The following is a 14,979-nucleotide window of genomic DNA, read 5'->3' on the forward strand; positions in this document are numbered from 1 at the left end:
GGAAGTGGTTTATGGGGCTCTTTCACTACGCCAGTGCAATGTCTGGATTCTGAGCAGCTTCTCAGAGGCAGAAAAAGGAAAGAAAAACCAGCACCGCTCCAAAGTACACTTGAAGGATTTGAAAAAGGATTCCCAATTTAAAAGCATTACTGTGGCCCTTTAAGGCTCATGTACCTAGGATTTCCAAGGGGAGTCATGGGCAAGGCAGTTTTGGCATGAGCGCTTGCAGTTTTGGGTGAGCTAGGAACCAAGTGTTGTCGCCCTGCAATTCTTCTGGAGAAAGAAGCCCTGAGTGCTGTGCTGCGTTTGAAAGGTAAAGACTAATTAAACAGGAAATATCTAAACAGTAATGTCACTGTTTCATATGCAGCTTTCCCTGCTGCCGCCCCTCATTTTGTTATATGATCTGGCAATTGTGTCTAGGGACGTCAGATTCCAGTAATCCGCGTTTAGGAAAACTAGGGGTAAATGTTTGCAGAGTAACAAGTCGAGTTCCTTTCTTTCTTGAAAAGCTACAAAATGCAGATATTAAGAATCTTTTCAAATATTGAACTAAAAGTTTTGTTATATATGAGTCTTTCCAGGTTTGGATTTTAAAGATTAAAAACTTGGAGCAATTTGGACTGTTTTAATTATGTCTGGAGCTAGTGTAGGGTTCTGACAGGCCAGCTGCACATCGCAGTGACTGCAAGTTACATTTACAGTTTGGGACAAATTCTGTAAGATCCTATTGAAATCAATGACAAAACTGCCATTGATTTCACTGAGGCCAGGATTTCACCCCAGGAGTGAGAATTTTGTCCACTTACAAAAATTACTGATTCAAATTTCCAGACTAGAAAGGAAACAATATTTGTGTTCTGTGCACAGGAGAAGATATTTCTAAAGGCAAAGCTCTTCTCTTGACTGATCACCTGATCTACTTACATATGTAAATCAAGGGGGTTCTGTGCATATGGAGAGAGCAGAATATTGGAATCTAAATAAACAGTGCAGATCTGATAAGAATTTAGCCCTAAGATAACTATTCCCTTACACTATGTTTTTTAATCTGTCTTTTTCAAACCAGTCGCAATATTTACATGCATGCAGACTGTTCTGTTTATGTGTTCTGTTTAGAATTTAACTTGTCAATCAAAATTGGAGACTGACTCGAGATCTTTCCGTAAACTCAGAATTAACCAATAAGACATAACTGTATTTTGTGACTCAGCTTTCAAGAATTCATACCACTCTAGCCTCCTCTCCCTTCTCAATGAATCAAAATGAATTATATTTAAAAACAATAAACATAATATCTGTATCTCCAGGCATGAAAATATGGAAAAAAGGGGGTTGAGATGCCAGGAACAGCTACAGTGCTAGAGGGAGAAATGTCACACACGTACATTGTTTTCTTTTTTGCCTGTGGTGCTGTGTAGTTCTTGTTTGTTTTAATTTTTGATATCTTATCTCATGTCTTCAATAACTTGTTTCCTGAAGTTTCAGTTTGCTTTCCTAGGTTTACAGGCCTCAGGCGATTGGAATGTAAAAAGAAATTCCCCTTAAACATATTGCTCCAGATTAGGACTGACCCTCCATAGGTGTAGTAGAGCGGCCAGAAGGCTAGCAGTGCTTGGGAGCCTGAGGAATGTGGGCTGGCTAGCATCAAAGGCAGCTCTTATTAGGGGCAGGAGAAAGGCCTTGTGCTCCCTGTACACAACTAATCATCCTTTTTGTTTCCAAATGTGTGCCTAGTGTGGTATTTTATTTTTAAAAAGAACTGTTTACAAGGGATTTTTTTAAAGGCCTATGTCCAGGGAAGAAAAAAAATAAGTAATATTATTTTTTTAAAATGATGCAACATAACATCTGTATGATGAGCCCATCATTAAAATCAGTGGGAGTTGTGACAGGTCTGAATTTGGACCCATAAATTTAAAAATAAATCATAATCTGCTTTTTACTATTAAAATTTTCTAAACTCGTACCGCTTAAAGTACAAAGGAAAAAGTAATTTGGCTTCTAAAATACAAGGAAATGTGGGATTTTCCCATAAATGTCCATTAAGGGAATTTAATACTTTCCTCAGAGGCATCTGATCCTGGCCACTTTCAGCGCTTGACTACAATGATAGTTTTAAGGAAACTTCTAGTTGCTCCAGCACTATAGATGATGTGGTTAAAATGCTCGTGGCCAGTCTTCACCAATGCTCTCCCCTTGTTGCTACAACCTGTTGAATTATGCTGTCCCCTGGTTGCTGCGACCAGTGAAATTACACTGATGTTATAGCAGTGGGGGAAGAGTTCCCTACAATTGTCAGTGCAGACACAGCCCAAGACAGAGACAGGATTCTAGGCTAGATAGCTCCTTTGTCTTATTTAGTATGGCAATATCTATGTTGCTGTGTGTTTGATTATAACAAGATCTAGAAATGGCATTTTGGTGTTTACATTTGTTGTTCTGCTGTATGGGGAGTCAAGGATAATTTCAATGGATTAAAATACCTACAGATGCATTTTGTAAACACATTGTATACTTGCATATGTTTTATTTTCTGTTTTACATTAAGAAAAATCTGTGTTATAAAATGTAAGTATTGCTGATATAAGTGACTGTACTGAGTTTATCGAAACATTAATTGTTTTGCTATAGTTATATAGCTTTGAAACTGGTTCATGTATTTAAAACATTTTTGCTTTTTAAATTCTGGTTTATATAAGATCATAAATTGTTGCCCAAAACATTGCAAATGTAATATGTTTTCATGAAAAGCTTTGCAAAGTTAGGATCCAATCCTGCTTCCATTCAAGTCAAAGGCAAAACCTAATGGTGCAAAATTGGGCCCATAAAATACTAAAGAAATATTCATCACTGTGTTTATAACTTCTCTCTTTCTCTCTCTCTCTTTTTTTTTTAACTACAGATTGCAGTTCTTAACCAAAGGAACATATGGCTCTGTTAAGGAAAAGTAAGAAAGATTCAGAACATTTCAATATCAAATTGATTCACATATTTTTTTAAACAGCTAGATAAAGATCATGTAAAAATTTTACAGGAGATTGCATAGGAGGGTTGCATGCTAATTTATTACTCCAATTCTGCAAAGCACTTAAACCATTCCTAACTTTAAGTTTATGATGAGCAACCCCTTCCCTGCTCAGCAAAGCACTTAAGCATGTGCTTAACCCCATTGAAGTCAATGGGAATACTCATGTACTTTGCTGTATTAAAGGCTATAATGACAGCATCTAATCCTGACACATGCTTAGCACCTGCAAATTCCATTGAAGTTAATAGGCCAGATTCAGAAATGACATGTATGTTGTATCCACCACTCCAGGTATTAACAAACTTTAACAGAACTTTATTTACAGTGGAGGTCTCTTTTCCAAGCTGTAGCTGCACACCTTGTAACTCTCCCAGTCTTGTCAACTCCTCCCCCTCCTTCCTGTTTCCTGTCCTTTCAGACTCCCAACAGCCAGTGCTCCCAGTTCCAATAATCACATGCAGCATCTAAACACCACAATGTAATGTGGTGTAAATTAGAAGTTAGTAAAAGTGGGTGAGTCTAAATTGTTGTAATTTATATACTGAGTGTCTGGTAGTAGATCCAAGAGGGAGTAAATTAAACTGTGTGGAAGAGGCTAGTTTAACATACATCTTTCTTACATTTTCCTTTTATGTGTTTTCCTGTTACCTGCCTCTCTTCTAGTCTTCGGTGTGGAAATTATACAAATATAGACTTTCTTATATCTGCTCACCGATGTGTAACTTGCATCATCTTGCACATCACTTCTGAATTTGAATCAATGGAGAAAATCTTGAGAGGTGCCACTCTGTGTTGGCGTGATTGACACTGAGAACAGTGAGGCTGTAGAATGGCTTCTCATCAGGTTCACAGTTAGGTCCGTTGAAGTTATAGAAGCTCTTGCATGTAAGCACTTCCTCCTCCTATACCCGTTTGCAGATCCTGATCCTTCTGTCTTCCTCATGGAGGAGCCATGGAAGCTACTGCAGTGCTGAGGCAATATTAAACCGTATGAAGCACTATGTAAGAGCAATCCAGGGACTGAGGCTCACTCTGAGCCCTCCAAAAAGTGGATGGTTGGGAGTTTGAAGGGGCTATGCTAGCTCCCAAATTCCAGTTTTCTTGGAACACAGAGACCCTCAATGTGGATGAGTCCTTCGCTTTCTTGGCTAACAGCTCTGTTGTGATGCTATCAGTTGGTTCCATAGGCCGATTGTTTCCCTTGTTGTCAGTCAGCTGGTGAGTATCTGCTCTCCATCTCCCATGCAGGAACATCTTGAGAGGCACTGCCTTCCACTTGACATCACTTATCAATATAGCAGAGGGGATGGAGTCTTGGAATTCTGCCTCTGGAGGAATGGATGGATCTTTTTGGGTATGGAGCTGCTCCGTGGCCACTATTGAGAAGGAGGGTTCCATACTCAAGACATGATTAATGCCTTTGGGTGCTGAGTTTAGCTTTCCTGCAGAACTCTGGTGGATTTTATGCCTTCTCAGCACCCAGGGCTGGCTCCAGGGTTTTGGCCGCCCCAAGCAGCCAAAACAAAACAAAACAAAACAAAACAAAACAAAACAAAACAAAAAGCCACGATCGCGATCTGCAGTGGCAATTCGGTGGGAGGTTCTTCGCTCCAAGCAGGAGTGAGGGACCGTCCACCGAATTGCCGCCAAACAGCTGGATCTGCCGCCCCTCTCCGAAGTGGCCGCCCCAAGCACCTGCTTGGTAAGCTGGTGCCTGGAGCCGGCCCTGTCAGCACCACAGTTAGGATTTGGCCCAATGGGATTCAGGGTTCTCAATACCTCTCAGGATCAGGCTAAAGTTAGTCAGACTATGCCCTCACTAGCTCCATGCAACCCCACTGAAGTCAATGGGTGAGATCCTCAGCTGGTGTAACAAGCATAGCTCCACTGACATTCTTGATCTATGCTAATTTAACCCAGCTGACGATCTTGCTCAAAAGATTTGTACAGGTGTAACTGAGGGCGGAATTCTATGTTCTATGTTTTTTGTATATTTTGCCCATTCTGAGAACATTTATGATGCTACATAACTAACAAAATAGAACTGAAGATGACATTCGGCAAGTTCATTGATGATGATGATGATGCTTATTTACCCTTAGCATTTCCAGTAACATCCTACTCAGTCAGGGGTGATTTATGTTAGACTGCTTAAGCATTCAGTCCAAAGCAGACTCTGGTAGAAGCTGAAAAATCCAAATATACAGTAAGGCATTTGCTTTTCACATGCTTTGATTTTGCTAAGTAAAGTACTTGGATCAAAATATTTATACCTTTGCAAATATTTTGGAACATGCAGTTTCTGTGGCATGCCGAGTTTGTTTTTGTAATGCTTTTAGAGTTATCCTCAAATAGACCTTGAATAGCTGAACTATTTCATTGAAATGATCTAAAATGCTTCACTGTTTGAAGGTCTACCCAAAGGGGTTTTGGGTAAAGGAAAGGGACAGGTAGGGTTAATTCTGAAATCCTTTGGCAATTGGAGGACCACAGGGTAGCCAGAAAAAAAGTTCCAAAATCACTTTACGTCTTTTTATACGTCTCTTACACATTTTAAAATCAGTACATTCAATTATACAAATAAAGAAAAACTGTGCACTTCTTCATTACCCTCTAGATATGTGTATTAGACTTCCAAGTGACCTCAGAATCATATTCTCTTCCTCATCCTTCCACTTTCATCCCCCTCCCTGTGTGGTCAATTCCTCCTTAGCTTAGGACCTAATTCTTCAAAGAGTTATTACTGAATGTAGTGCTTATTACCACATATACCCCAGGCTGCATTACCTTTTCCAAGCAATGTCCGCTGGGGATAGGGTGACCAGAGTCCTGATTTTGGGGGCTTTTTCTTATATAGGCACCTAAAGTCCCCCACCCCCTGTCCTGATTTTTTACACTTGCTATCTGGTCACCCTAGCTGGGGATGATGGACAGCACCCTGTCCCCCGCCTGCCTGCTGCTCCCTCTGCCCACCTAGTTCCACCCATGTTTGGGCCATAAAAAGCATTTTTTGAGGGGTAGAAGAACTGTGAGGTCAGTATCACAAAGGTGGCTGAACCACTATTCTGTGTGGGATAGAGGATGCTCATAATGGTATGAAGTGTATAATACCCCACGTTGGGGATGGAAACAGTTTGCAGCATCACTATAGAAAGTGTGCATAAGACCAATCCCCACCAAGCCTGTATCTTGCTGTCTGTAACTATGATGAAAATGGATTTGTCTCAAATACAAAAGCAGTTAAGGAGAAAATGGGGATAGAACCTATGGCTGCCAACCATTTTCAACAGGTAATTTTCCTAGGGTAAGCAGCCCTTGAATAATAGGCTTAATGATTTAACAGTTTTCCTATTTTGGAAGTACTTGCAAGCAGAACATCCTTGAAAACCAAAACATCTGGAAAGAGCTGACCACAGATTTCTGATTATACTGGACACGGGCTACAGTGCGAATTTCTAAATAAATCTTACAAGCAGTTTCTGTTTTTAATTCGGTCAAATAGCAAGTGAGATGAGATTTTCAAAACAAATACAGGAATACAGTAAATGGCAAATATGTAGCTGGTAACATAAAAATACAGGTATTTGAGCAATTAGCATTAGTTTTTATATTAACTTTTAACCAGTTGTCCTCTTTATTTCAGTTAATCAGATCTTATTATTCCTACTTCTTTTGACCATCTGTGTCATTCTGTATAATAAAGTTCACAAGGTGCCATCTACATTAAATAATGAAACAAGTAAGTAGCTCATTATTTTATTCTGTTCAGATTTCATGGTAACTGAGCACTGGTTTCTGTTCCTGCTGTAGGATAAATAGGAATTTATAACAGAATCACTTGTGTTATTTTGATGTAATCTAGGACACAGAACTTTTAATTTCTAGATCAGCTGATTTGAATAATACCAGGTCAGTAGTGGCTAAGAATCTCCATTGTGATTCAGGGCCTGATCCAACTCTCCTTGAGGCCAAAGAGAATTCTTCCGTTGACATCAATGGGAGCTGGGTCACATCCTCAATTTTTTGCAGAGCCTAACAGAGAAGTCAATTGGTAACAACCATGAGGATGTGTTTTAATGATGGGAATCTGCCTGCTTGGGAATAGACTGAGACCACTAGTTCATTTCCAACAGGCCATCAAACAGAGGCAGCAGGTAATAGCCAACCTGAGCCAGCCAACCACTGACTAAGGACTTGTCTACACCAGAAAGTTTTTCTGCTTTAACTGTACTGGGTCCAATTATACTGGTGTAAAATGTAGGGAATAAACTGTACCAGTATAAGCCACTTTTATATGGCATAACTGCTTTCACACTAGGGATTTTACCAGTATAACTATGTTGATTTGTAAAATCCCACTCCTAAATGACATAGTTACACCAGTAAAACTTTTAAGTGCAGATCAGACGTTAGGGGTGAAAGACTTCATATCGTAGTCCAGGTCTAAACTACAGACTTCTGCTGGCATAAGTCAGGGTGTGAAAAGGTGTGATTCTTGAGCAGTGTTTCTCAAACTGGAGTCGCCGCTTGTGTAGGGAAAGCCCCTGGTGGGCCGCCCCTGCGCTGCTCCCAGCAGCTCCCATTGGCCCGGAGCAGCGAACCACGGCCAGTGAGTACCGCGATCGGACGGACATGCGGACGGGGCAGGTAAACAAACCGGCCCGGCCCGCCAGGGGCTTTCCCTACACAAGCGGCAACCCCAGTTTGAGAAACACTGTTCTTGAGCAACATAGGTGTGTTGGCAGAAGCCCCTAGTGTGGACACAGTTATATTGGGAAAACCATGTTTTTAGAAGTATAGCTTGTTTAACTGGTGGGAGGTGATTATAGTGTACAAAGCACAGCTGCATCCACACAAGGAGAGCTTTGACGGTGTGGTATATTCCTACATCAATAAAGCACTTCTAGTGAAGACTTAGTCCTAGTATTTATTTTGGTATTTATGTGCACTAGTGTCAGTACTGTTAATCGTGTTCCCCAGCTCTTCACCCCTTACCAGCTTCCTGAACATTGTAACACTTTTGCTCTGTTTCTAGTTTATACAATTCAGAGACTAGGTCTGTTATAAAATGGCGCTGAATTCTGTACACTAATTTGGGTTTTTGCTATATGCAGTTGATTTGGAGAGTCCTGAGGAAATGGAAGAAGAAATTCCAGTGGTGATATGTGCTGCTGCGGGTAGAATGGGTGCAGCGGTAGCAGCAATCAGTAGCATCTACAGCAACACCGATGCTAATGTTTTGTTCTACATAGTTGGCCTAAAGAACACAATTCCACATATCAGGTAATAGTATTTACCAAAAATTATTCATTCTGCTGCTTAGTTAGGGCCTAGGGTGACCAGATGTCCCGATTTTATAGGAACAGTCCCGATTTTTTTTTTTCTTATATAGGCTCCTATTACCCCCCAACCCCCTGTCCTGATTTTTCACATTTGCTGTCTGGTCACCCTAGTTAGGGCCAGATTGTTACTGGGCTTTGCATTGGTGCACAGGGATTGGGGGAGGGCCCAGGGAGTCATTCCTCCCCCCTGTGCAAAGGCCATCACAGTCACAGATCCTGCAGTCCCCTGGGTACAGGGATTGCTGCCTGCTAGGGGCACCAGCCACCCCAGAAGGGGATTAATCTAGCCAGGTGATGGCCACAGCCCCGCACCAACCAGCAGCAGAAGGGAGGCCATGCTGCAAGATGGTACAGTGTGTGTGTTTCTCCTGCACAATCCTTCCTGAAGCTGCCTCTGGGAAAACGTGGCTTTGCACTGCTCCATAATTCAGGGCTGTGCCTTCAACTTCAGAGGAGAAGAACAGATAGAGTGGGGCTAACATAGAAAAAAGGAGAGGTAAAGGTTATAAATATGGGGTTCAACCATGGTCATACAAAATTGTAGATATTGTTTAAAGTGGGGTGAGTTGAACCCAGGTGCAGACCACGGAGGAATGAGTCCATCAATGTAGGGACCATCTCAATGAAACAAACTCATTCAGGAGTCTCTCTCTTTAGCATATTTATATAGCCTTCATTACTTTAGTTTCTTTACAATCTTTAATGTATTTGTGCTCCCAACATATCTATGAGGTAGAGAAGCACTGTTAACACCATTTTACACTGAGATCCAGAGCCTCAAAAGTATTTGGGCTTCTAACTTCCTTTGAAATCAATGGAAGATAGGATTCTAAGTACCTTGGAGGAACTGGGCCACATAGAATAAGTGACTTGCTCAGGATGACACAGAAAGTCTGTAGTGGACCAGGGATTCGAACCCAGGTCTAATAAGATCATTAAAAGGTGCAAATACCTGTCAAAATGAGGCTCAAGAAGAGAATCTCCTATAGAGCTGGTCAAAAAATGGAGTAAAAAGTTATGAAAAAAATTATTAAAAAATGTATTTTTTTTCATTGAAAGTTTTTTGTGTTTTGTTTTAAAACCAGTAGTCTTAAATATAGCCAGGGCATGTGCCATTAATCATAGAATATCAGGGTTGGAAGGGACCTCAGGAGGTCATCTAGTTCAACCCCCTGCTCGAAGCAGGACCAATCCCCAGACAGATTTTTGCCCCAGATCCCTAAATGGCCCCCTCATGGATTGAACTCACAACCCTGGGTTTAGCAGGCCAATGCTCAAACCAGCACTTTGACGTTTCATACTGATGGTCTCTGTGGTTTTCTGTAACACACTTTTATCATTTCTCTTTCATCTCAGAAAATGGATTGAAAATTCCAAACTGAAAGAAATAAAGTATAAAACTGTGGAGTTCAACCCTATGGTACTAAAAGGAAAAATAAGACCAGATGCATCACGCCCTGAGTTACTCCAGCCTGTGAGTAAGCAAATACCATATATCACCAAAACAGAGCTGTCATAGTCTCCAAGATTTTAATGCACATTGAAGACTTCAAATCTCCTCTGTGCTCTGCTCCTTCGTACAGAACCACTGGGGTATTAGAGGAGCCATACCAATTGGTAATAACGTTGGATGGTTTTCTTATTAGACTAGCACACTTCCTGTGGCAAGTGCTTCTACTCCACATTGTTGCTCTTTTGCTCTATCTCCTGAGGTACAACTCCCTTTATATGTTGTAGGAGATCCTTCCAGGTGGATGATCTGACTTGATTAAACCCTGGTCTGACCTGATTAAATCTAGGCCAGGCCATATACTTGGGCTAGCCAGTGGAGAGACCAAACTTAACTAGCACTTTAGAGAGCCATAAAAATAACACTTCTGTAGAGATGTGATCAGAATAATTAGTGTTACTGCCTTGCCCGCCAAGACTGTAACTCCTAACAGATTACATTTTTTTCTTACACATCACTCAGGCCTTGGCTACAGTGGCGCTGTACAGCGCTGCAACTCGCTGCGCTCAGGGGTGTGAAAACGCCCCCCCCCCCCCCCCCCGAGCGCAGCGAGTGCAGTGCAGTACAGCGCCAGTGTAATCAGCACCTGCAGCACTGCACGGTCCCTCGCTGCAAGCTATTCCCCTCAGAGCGGCAGCGCTGTGAATTGCCAAGTGTAGCCAAGGCCTCAGAAAAGGAACCAACGACTAAATGTTGAGACATCACTCATAGAGAGGAGATTGTTGCAGCAATGTCCCCGCTAATTTGCCCATCTTCCTGCATGGGACGTTATCTGTTTGAGAGCTTAACCCTGGGGTTTATTATTATAACTTCAAGAACTTAAACTCAGCTGCAACCCTGAGCTGACTGTGTTCTGCCCTCCCAGCGTAATTTAGAGCCTGAAGGCTACTCTAAATTACACTGGCTGCCTACAATTGCTATTGACTGATGTGAAAGACAAGGACTGCTAAAATGCAAGGACGCTGCAAACGTGTCCCCTTTCTAGGGTTGCCAACCCTCCAGGATTGTCCTGGAGTCTCCAGGAATTAAAGATTCATTTTCAATTAAAGATTATGTCGTGTGAAGAAACCTCCAGGAATACATCCAGCCAAAACTGGCAATCCTCGCTATGCTCTTTCCCTCTGCAATGCCCCCTGCTCCCGCAGAAGGAACTGTGTTAGTGTAGGATTTGCTATGCCAAGCCTATGCCACTGGAGGTGTCCCTTATGCTGGGGTGATTCTCCTGTGCCTAGCTATGCTGCCTTTAGGAAAGCTTTGTACTGAGAGTGCTGTGAAAAGCTGCTGCACTGCAGTGGAAGATCTGGGTAGCGTTGCCAGGTGTCTGGTTTTCGACCAGAACGCCCGGTCAAAAAGGGACCCTGGTGGCTCTGATTGGCACCGCCGACCAGGGCGTTAAAAGTCTGGTTGGTGGCACACCAGGGGCCCGGGGCTAAGGCAGGCTTCCTTGGAGCCATGGTTAGCACTGCCGGGACCACCCCTGCACCCCAACCTCCTGCCCCCAGCCCAGAGTCCCCTCCTGCACCCAGATCCCTCATCCCCGGCCCCACCCCAGTGCCTGCACCCCCAGCCGGAGCCCTCACCCCCTCCCACCCCCCCCCCCCCGCACCCCAACCCCTTGCTCCAGCCCAGAGCCCCTTCCTGCGCCAAGCCCCTCATCCCCCGGCCCAACCCCCAGCCAGAGCCCACACTCCCTCCTGCACTCTGAACCCCTCAGCCCAGCCTGGAGCCCCCTCCTGCACCCCAAACCCCTCATCCCCGGCCCCACCCCAAAGCCTGCATCCCCAGCCGGAGTCATCACCACCTCCCGCACCCCAACCTCCTGCCCCAGCCCAGTGAAAGTGAGTGAGGGTGGGGAAGAGCGAGCGACGGAGGGAGGGGGGATGAAGCAAGCGGGGTTGGGACCTCAGAGAAGGCACGGGGCATGAGCAGGGCCTCAGAGAAGAAGTGGGGTAGGGGCGTTTGGTTTTGTGTTATTAGAAGGTTGGCAACCCTAGATCTGGGCCATTGTGAATAAATATTGACTACCGGGCCTATTACATTTTTAAAGTTAAAGTGGCAGGATAAATCTCTGAATGTAAACACCCAAGCAGACTGAGTCTAATTCCGGGAGAAAGGTTATCTTCTGGGACTTCTCTAACATTATTTTGTGGCATTGTGGGACAGATGCATGCATGTTTTGTCAGCATTGACTTCATCTGAGTTATACCAAGGAAGAATATGGACCCCATGTGCTTTAGAATAATCCCAACATTTGACAGAGAATCTACAGTTAATATTTACAAAGTTTTTGGGAGAAAGCCTGGCCCCTCTGAAGTCATTGGGAGGAATTTCCCATTGACTTCAGTGGGGCCAGCATGACATTGTCTTAAAGAAAATATGGAGGCAAGTTTAAAATTGTGGCAATCAGTAAATGGTAGTTGGACAATGTACAGTGATGAGAGGACTAAGTCACGTTTGAATCCTGAAAAAGACATTCAAGATGACTGCATTAAGCCACTGTGCCACTTACAGTCTGTCATTTTGATTGTTTTTTATTAACAGCTGAACTTCATTCGATATTATCTCCCCCTGCTTATCCACAAACATGAGAAAGTCATATATTTGGATGATGATGTGATTGTGCAAGGTAAGCGGTCATCCAAAAATTCTTGGAACGTAGCAGAAGTTTGCAGCAGGAAGTTCAACTGCTTTATTGCTCACCAGGAAAGATGAGCTCTATTTAAAATTGAGGATGTGGCCTGGAGTATACTACACTTATGACAGCTTCACACTCACCCTTACATAGTATTTAACAAAGGAAAATCAAAGGGACAATTTCTACTTTTGGATGTTTGATCCTGATCATAGGTGTGTGGGTGACATTCAGTGTTTATTGCATCTGATCAGTTGCTGTGCATGAGTGTCCAAGGCAATTCCAATAAGCGTGGTTTCACGAGAACAGGCAGCAATACTCCTCTCTAAACAGGACTTGACGTTTCCTATTTTGTTTGGTCAATGTGAAGCTGACCTTGACTCCCCACAAATGCTAGCATCCTTATCCCAAATAACTGCTTATTCTTGAGAGAGAAGAATTTACTCAAATCAGGTTGTAAAAGACCCTAGATCCTGTTGTTCTGAGCACCCTCAATTCCTATTTATATCTATGGGAGCTAAGGGCACTCAGCACCTCACAGAATCAGGCTTATTGATATTAGTATCTTATGGTTAATAAAGACAAATCAGAAAACAATTCAAGTGCTGGAAAATCCCTCCATGCCCATACAGCAAAAGCTAAGTAGAGGCACAGTTATCTTTTCAGATGGATTTCTCAGTCTGTTCATTCCTTTCTTTGCCACTTTCTCTGTTCTTTCTTCCTGCTAGTGTTGATGTCTTCTCTTGCTTTATCGTTTTTTCCCCTTCAGCATTCTTCCACATCCCTGTTATTTTGATAGCACCTTTCATCCAAGGATCTCAGAAGCACTTTGCAAATGTTAATTAATTAAGCCTTATGAAACCCTTATGCAGTAGGGTGTCCAAGGACATTGGGTCAAGTTAATCCCTGGAGTAACACCTTTGAAGTCAGTGGAATTACAACAGCAAAGGGTTTGGTTCATTTAGTTTTCAACAGCTTTTCTGCAGTTTTTCTTGCCTTCAGATGTAGATTTCAGAGCAGCAATACTTAAAAGGGTACTGTTGACCACTTTTTAAAGTTGGATTTGTTTTCTTTGCCTTCCCTTCACTTTCAATAAGCTTGATAATGCAATTTCTTCCACATTATACTATCTGGGGAAAAAATAGATTTCCCCCTCACTTACATACACCTTTCCAATGGAGTCAAAATCTCTGCCTTTTTTTTTATCATCAGTGATGTTAGCAGGAATATTAAACACCGTGGAACAAATTCTGAAGTCTTTGCCTAGTCAAATCTCCCTTTGAAATGAATAGGAGTTTTGCAGAGGAAACACTGAACATGGATTTCAGGATTTAGCTCTATGGAAAGAGTATTTGTTAGCTAAGCGCTTTCTGCAAAGCAACAAGAGGTGCACACACTGAATTTTGGTGTGTCACACCAAAAACACTGCTTTTGATTTTCTTGTTGTTTTGTTTTACATCTCACAAAACAGAAGCTGTTTAGAATCTAGAGGAAATTCCTTCCCAGATCATAACAATTTTAAGGTAGGTCAGTTTTGAACCATAAATAGGTTAACAGTGTCCCTTTAATTCAAACACTGTACCATTGTGGGACATGAATCCTATTTCAGGTTTTCAAACAAATTGGTGAGTTGTCCCTACAAGATGATGTAGTTCCTGCTCATTTCCAGGATTTGTATTACCTCATGCTAATATTGCTTTATTCGGGTTTCCTAGCAAATGAAAACAGAATTACTTCATCATTAATACAGCCAGGAGCACTGTGAACATTTTAGCTGCTGGTGTTAGCCTATGAATATTATGAGCCCACTTTTCAAACAGCGAGGCCTAGTATCTTAATAAGATATAGCGAAATAATGCCCTAAGGAGAAAATCTGCTCCCCTGAACAAAAACCCAGGTAAAAGGGCATTGTGCAGGGGACCAAAGTGGGATGTAAGGGGAAGGGGATACAGTCCCCCATCCAGAGGCAAGGTACAGACATGCACATCTATGCAACCAGGCTACAGCTCATGTCTCATGTTTGGACCTTCAAATCAGCATATAGGCACATAAAGTATAGATGAATACATGCAAACATAGGATTTTGACTTCTAGTTATGGGACCCATGTTTGAAACCAATGTCCATAGAGCAAAATTCTGCCTTCCTTACGTCCAGGCCATCCCTTGAAAGTGGTAGGGTTGTACCAGTGTAACGGAGAACAGAGATTGTCCTAAACAGTCTGAAAGACAGATCCATGGCAATGAAACAAACCCATTCTTAAACTCCCAATTCTGTATTCTCAGGTGACATCCAGGAACTGTACGACACAAAGCTAGCTCCAGGCCATGCTGCAGCTTTTTCAGATGACTGTGATTTGCCTTCTACTCATGAAATGGTGAGAAGTGTAGGAATGCAGGTAAGATGTTAGTTTTAAATTCAGATTGTTGATGGATTTTTACATACAAATTTAACATGATTTTCTT

At 42.4% G+C, this 14,979-nt stretch overlaps 1 protein-coding gene across 1 annotated transcript in view; it reads left to right on the top strand.

Annotated features, from left to right (window-relative positions):
• The window catches only part of GLT8D2 (glycosyltransferase 8 domain containing 2), a 25,079-nt gene continuing 10,100 nt past the window's right edge, over nucleotides 1-14,979 (top strand). Inside the window, exons 1-7 of the mRNA XM_054033159.1 lie at nucleotides 1-313; nucleotides 2,906-2,950; nucleotides 6,675-6,770; nucleotides 8,146-8,314; nucleotides 9,730-9,847; nucleotides 12,425-12,509; nucleotides 14,800-14,912. Of these exons, the coding sequence (XP_053889134.1) occupies nucleotides 2,932-2,950; nucleotides 6,675-6,770; nucleotides 8,146-8,314; nucleotides 9,730-9,847; nucleotides 12,425-12,509; nucleotides 14,800-14,912 (600 nt within the window). The 5' untranslated portion in view covers nucleotides 1-313; nucleotides 2,906-2,931. The remainder of the gene's footprint in view (nucleotides 314-2,905; nucleotides 2,951-6,674; nucleotides 6,771-8,145; nucleotides 8,315-9,729; nucleotides 9,848-12,424; nucleotides 12,510-14,799; nucleotides 14,913-14,979) is intronic.

The sequence above is a fragment of the Malaclemys terrapin genome, chromosome 1 (genome assembly GCF_027887155.1).
Source record: "Malaclemys terrapin pileata isolate rMalTer1 chromosome 1, rMalTer1.hap1, whole genome shotgun sequence".
NCBI lineage: Eukaryota > Metazoa > Chordata > Testudines > Emydidae > Malaclemys > Malaclemys terrapin.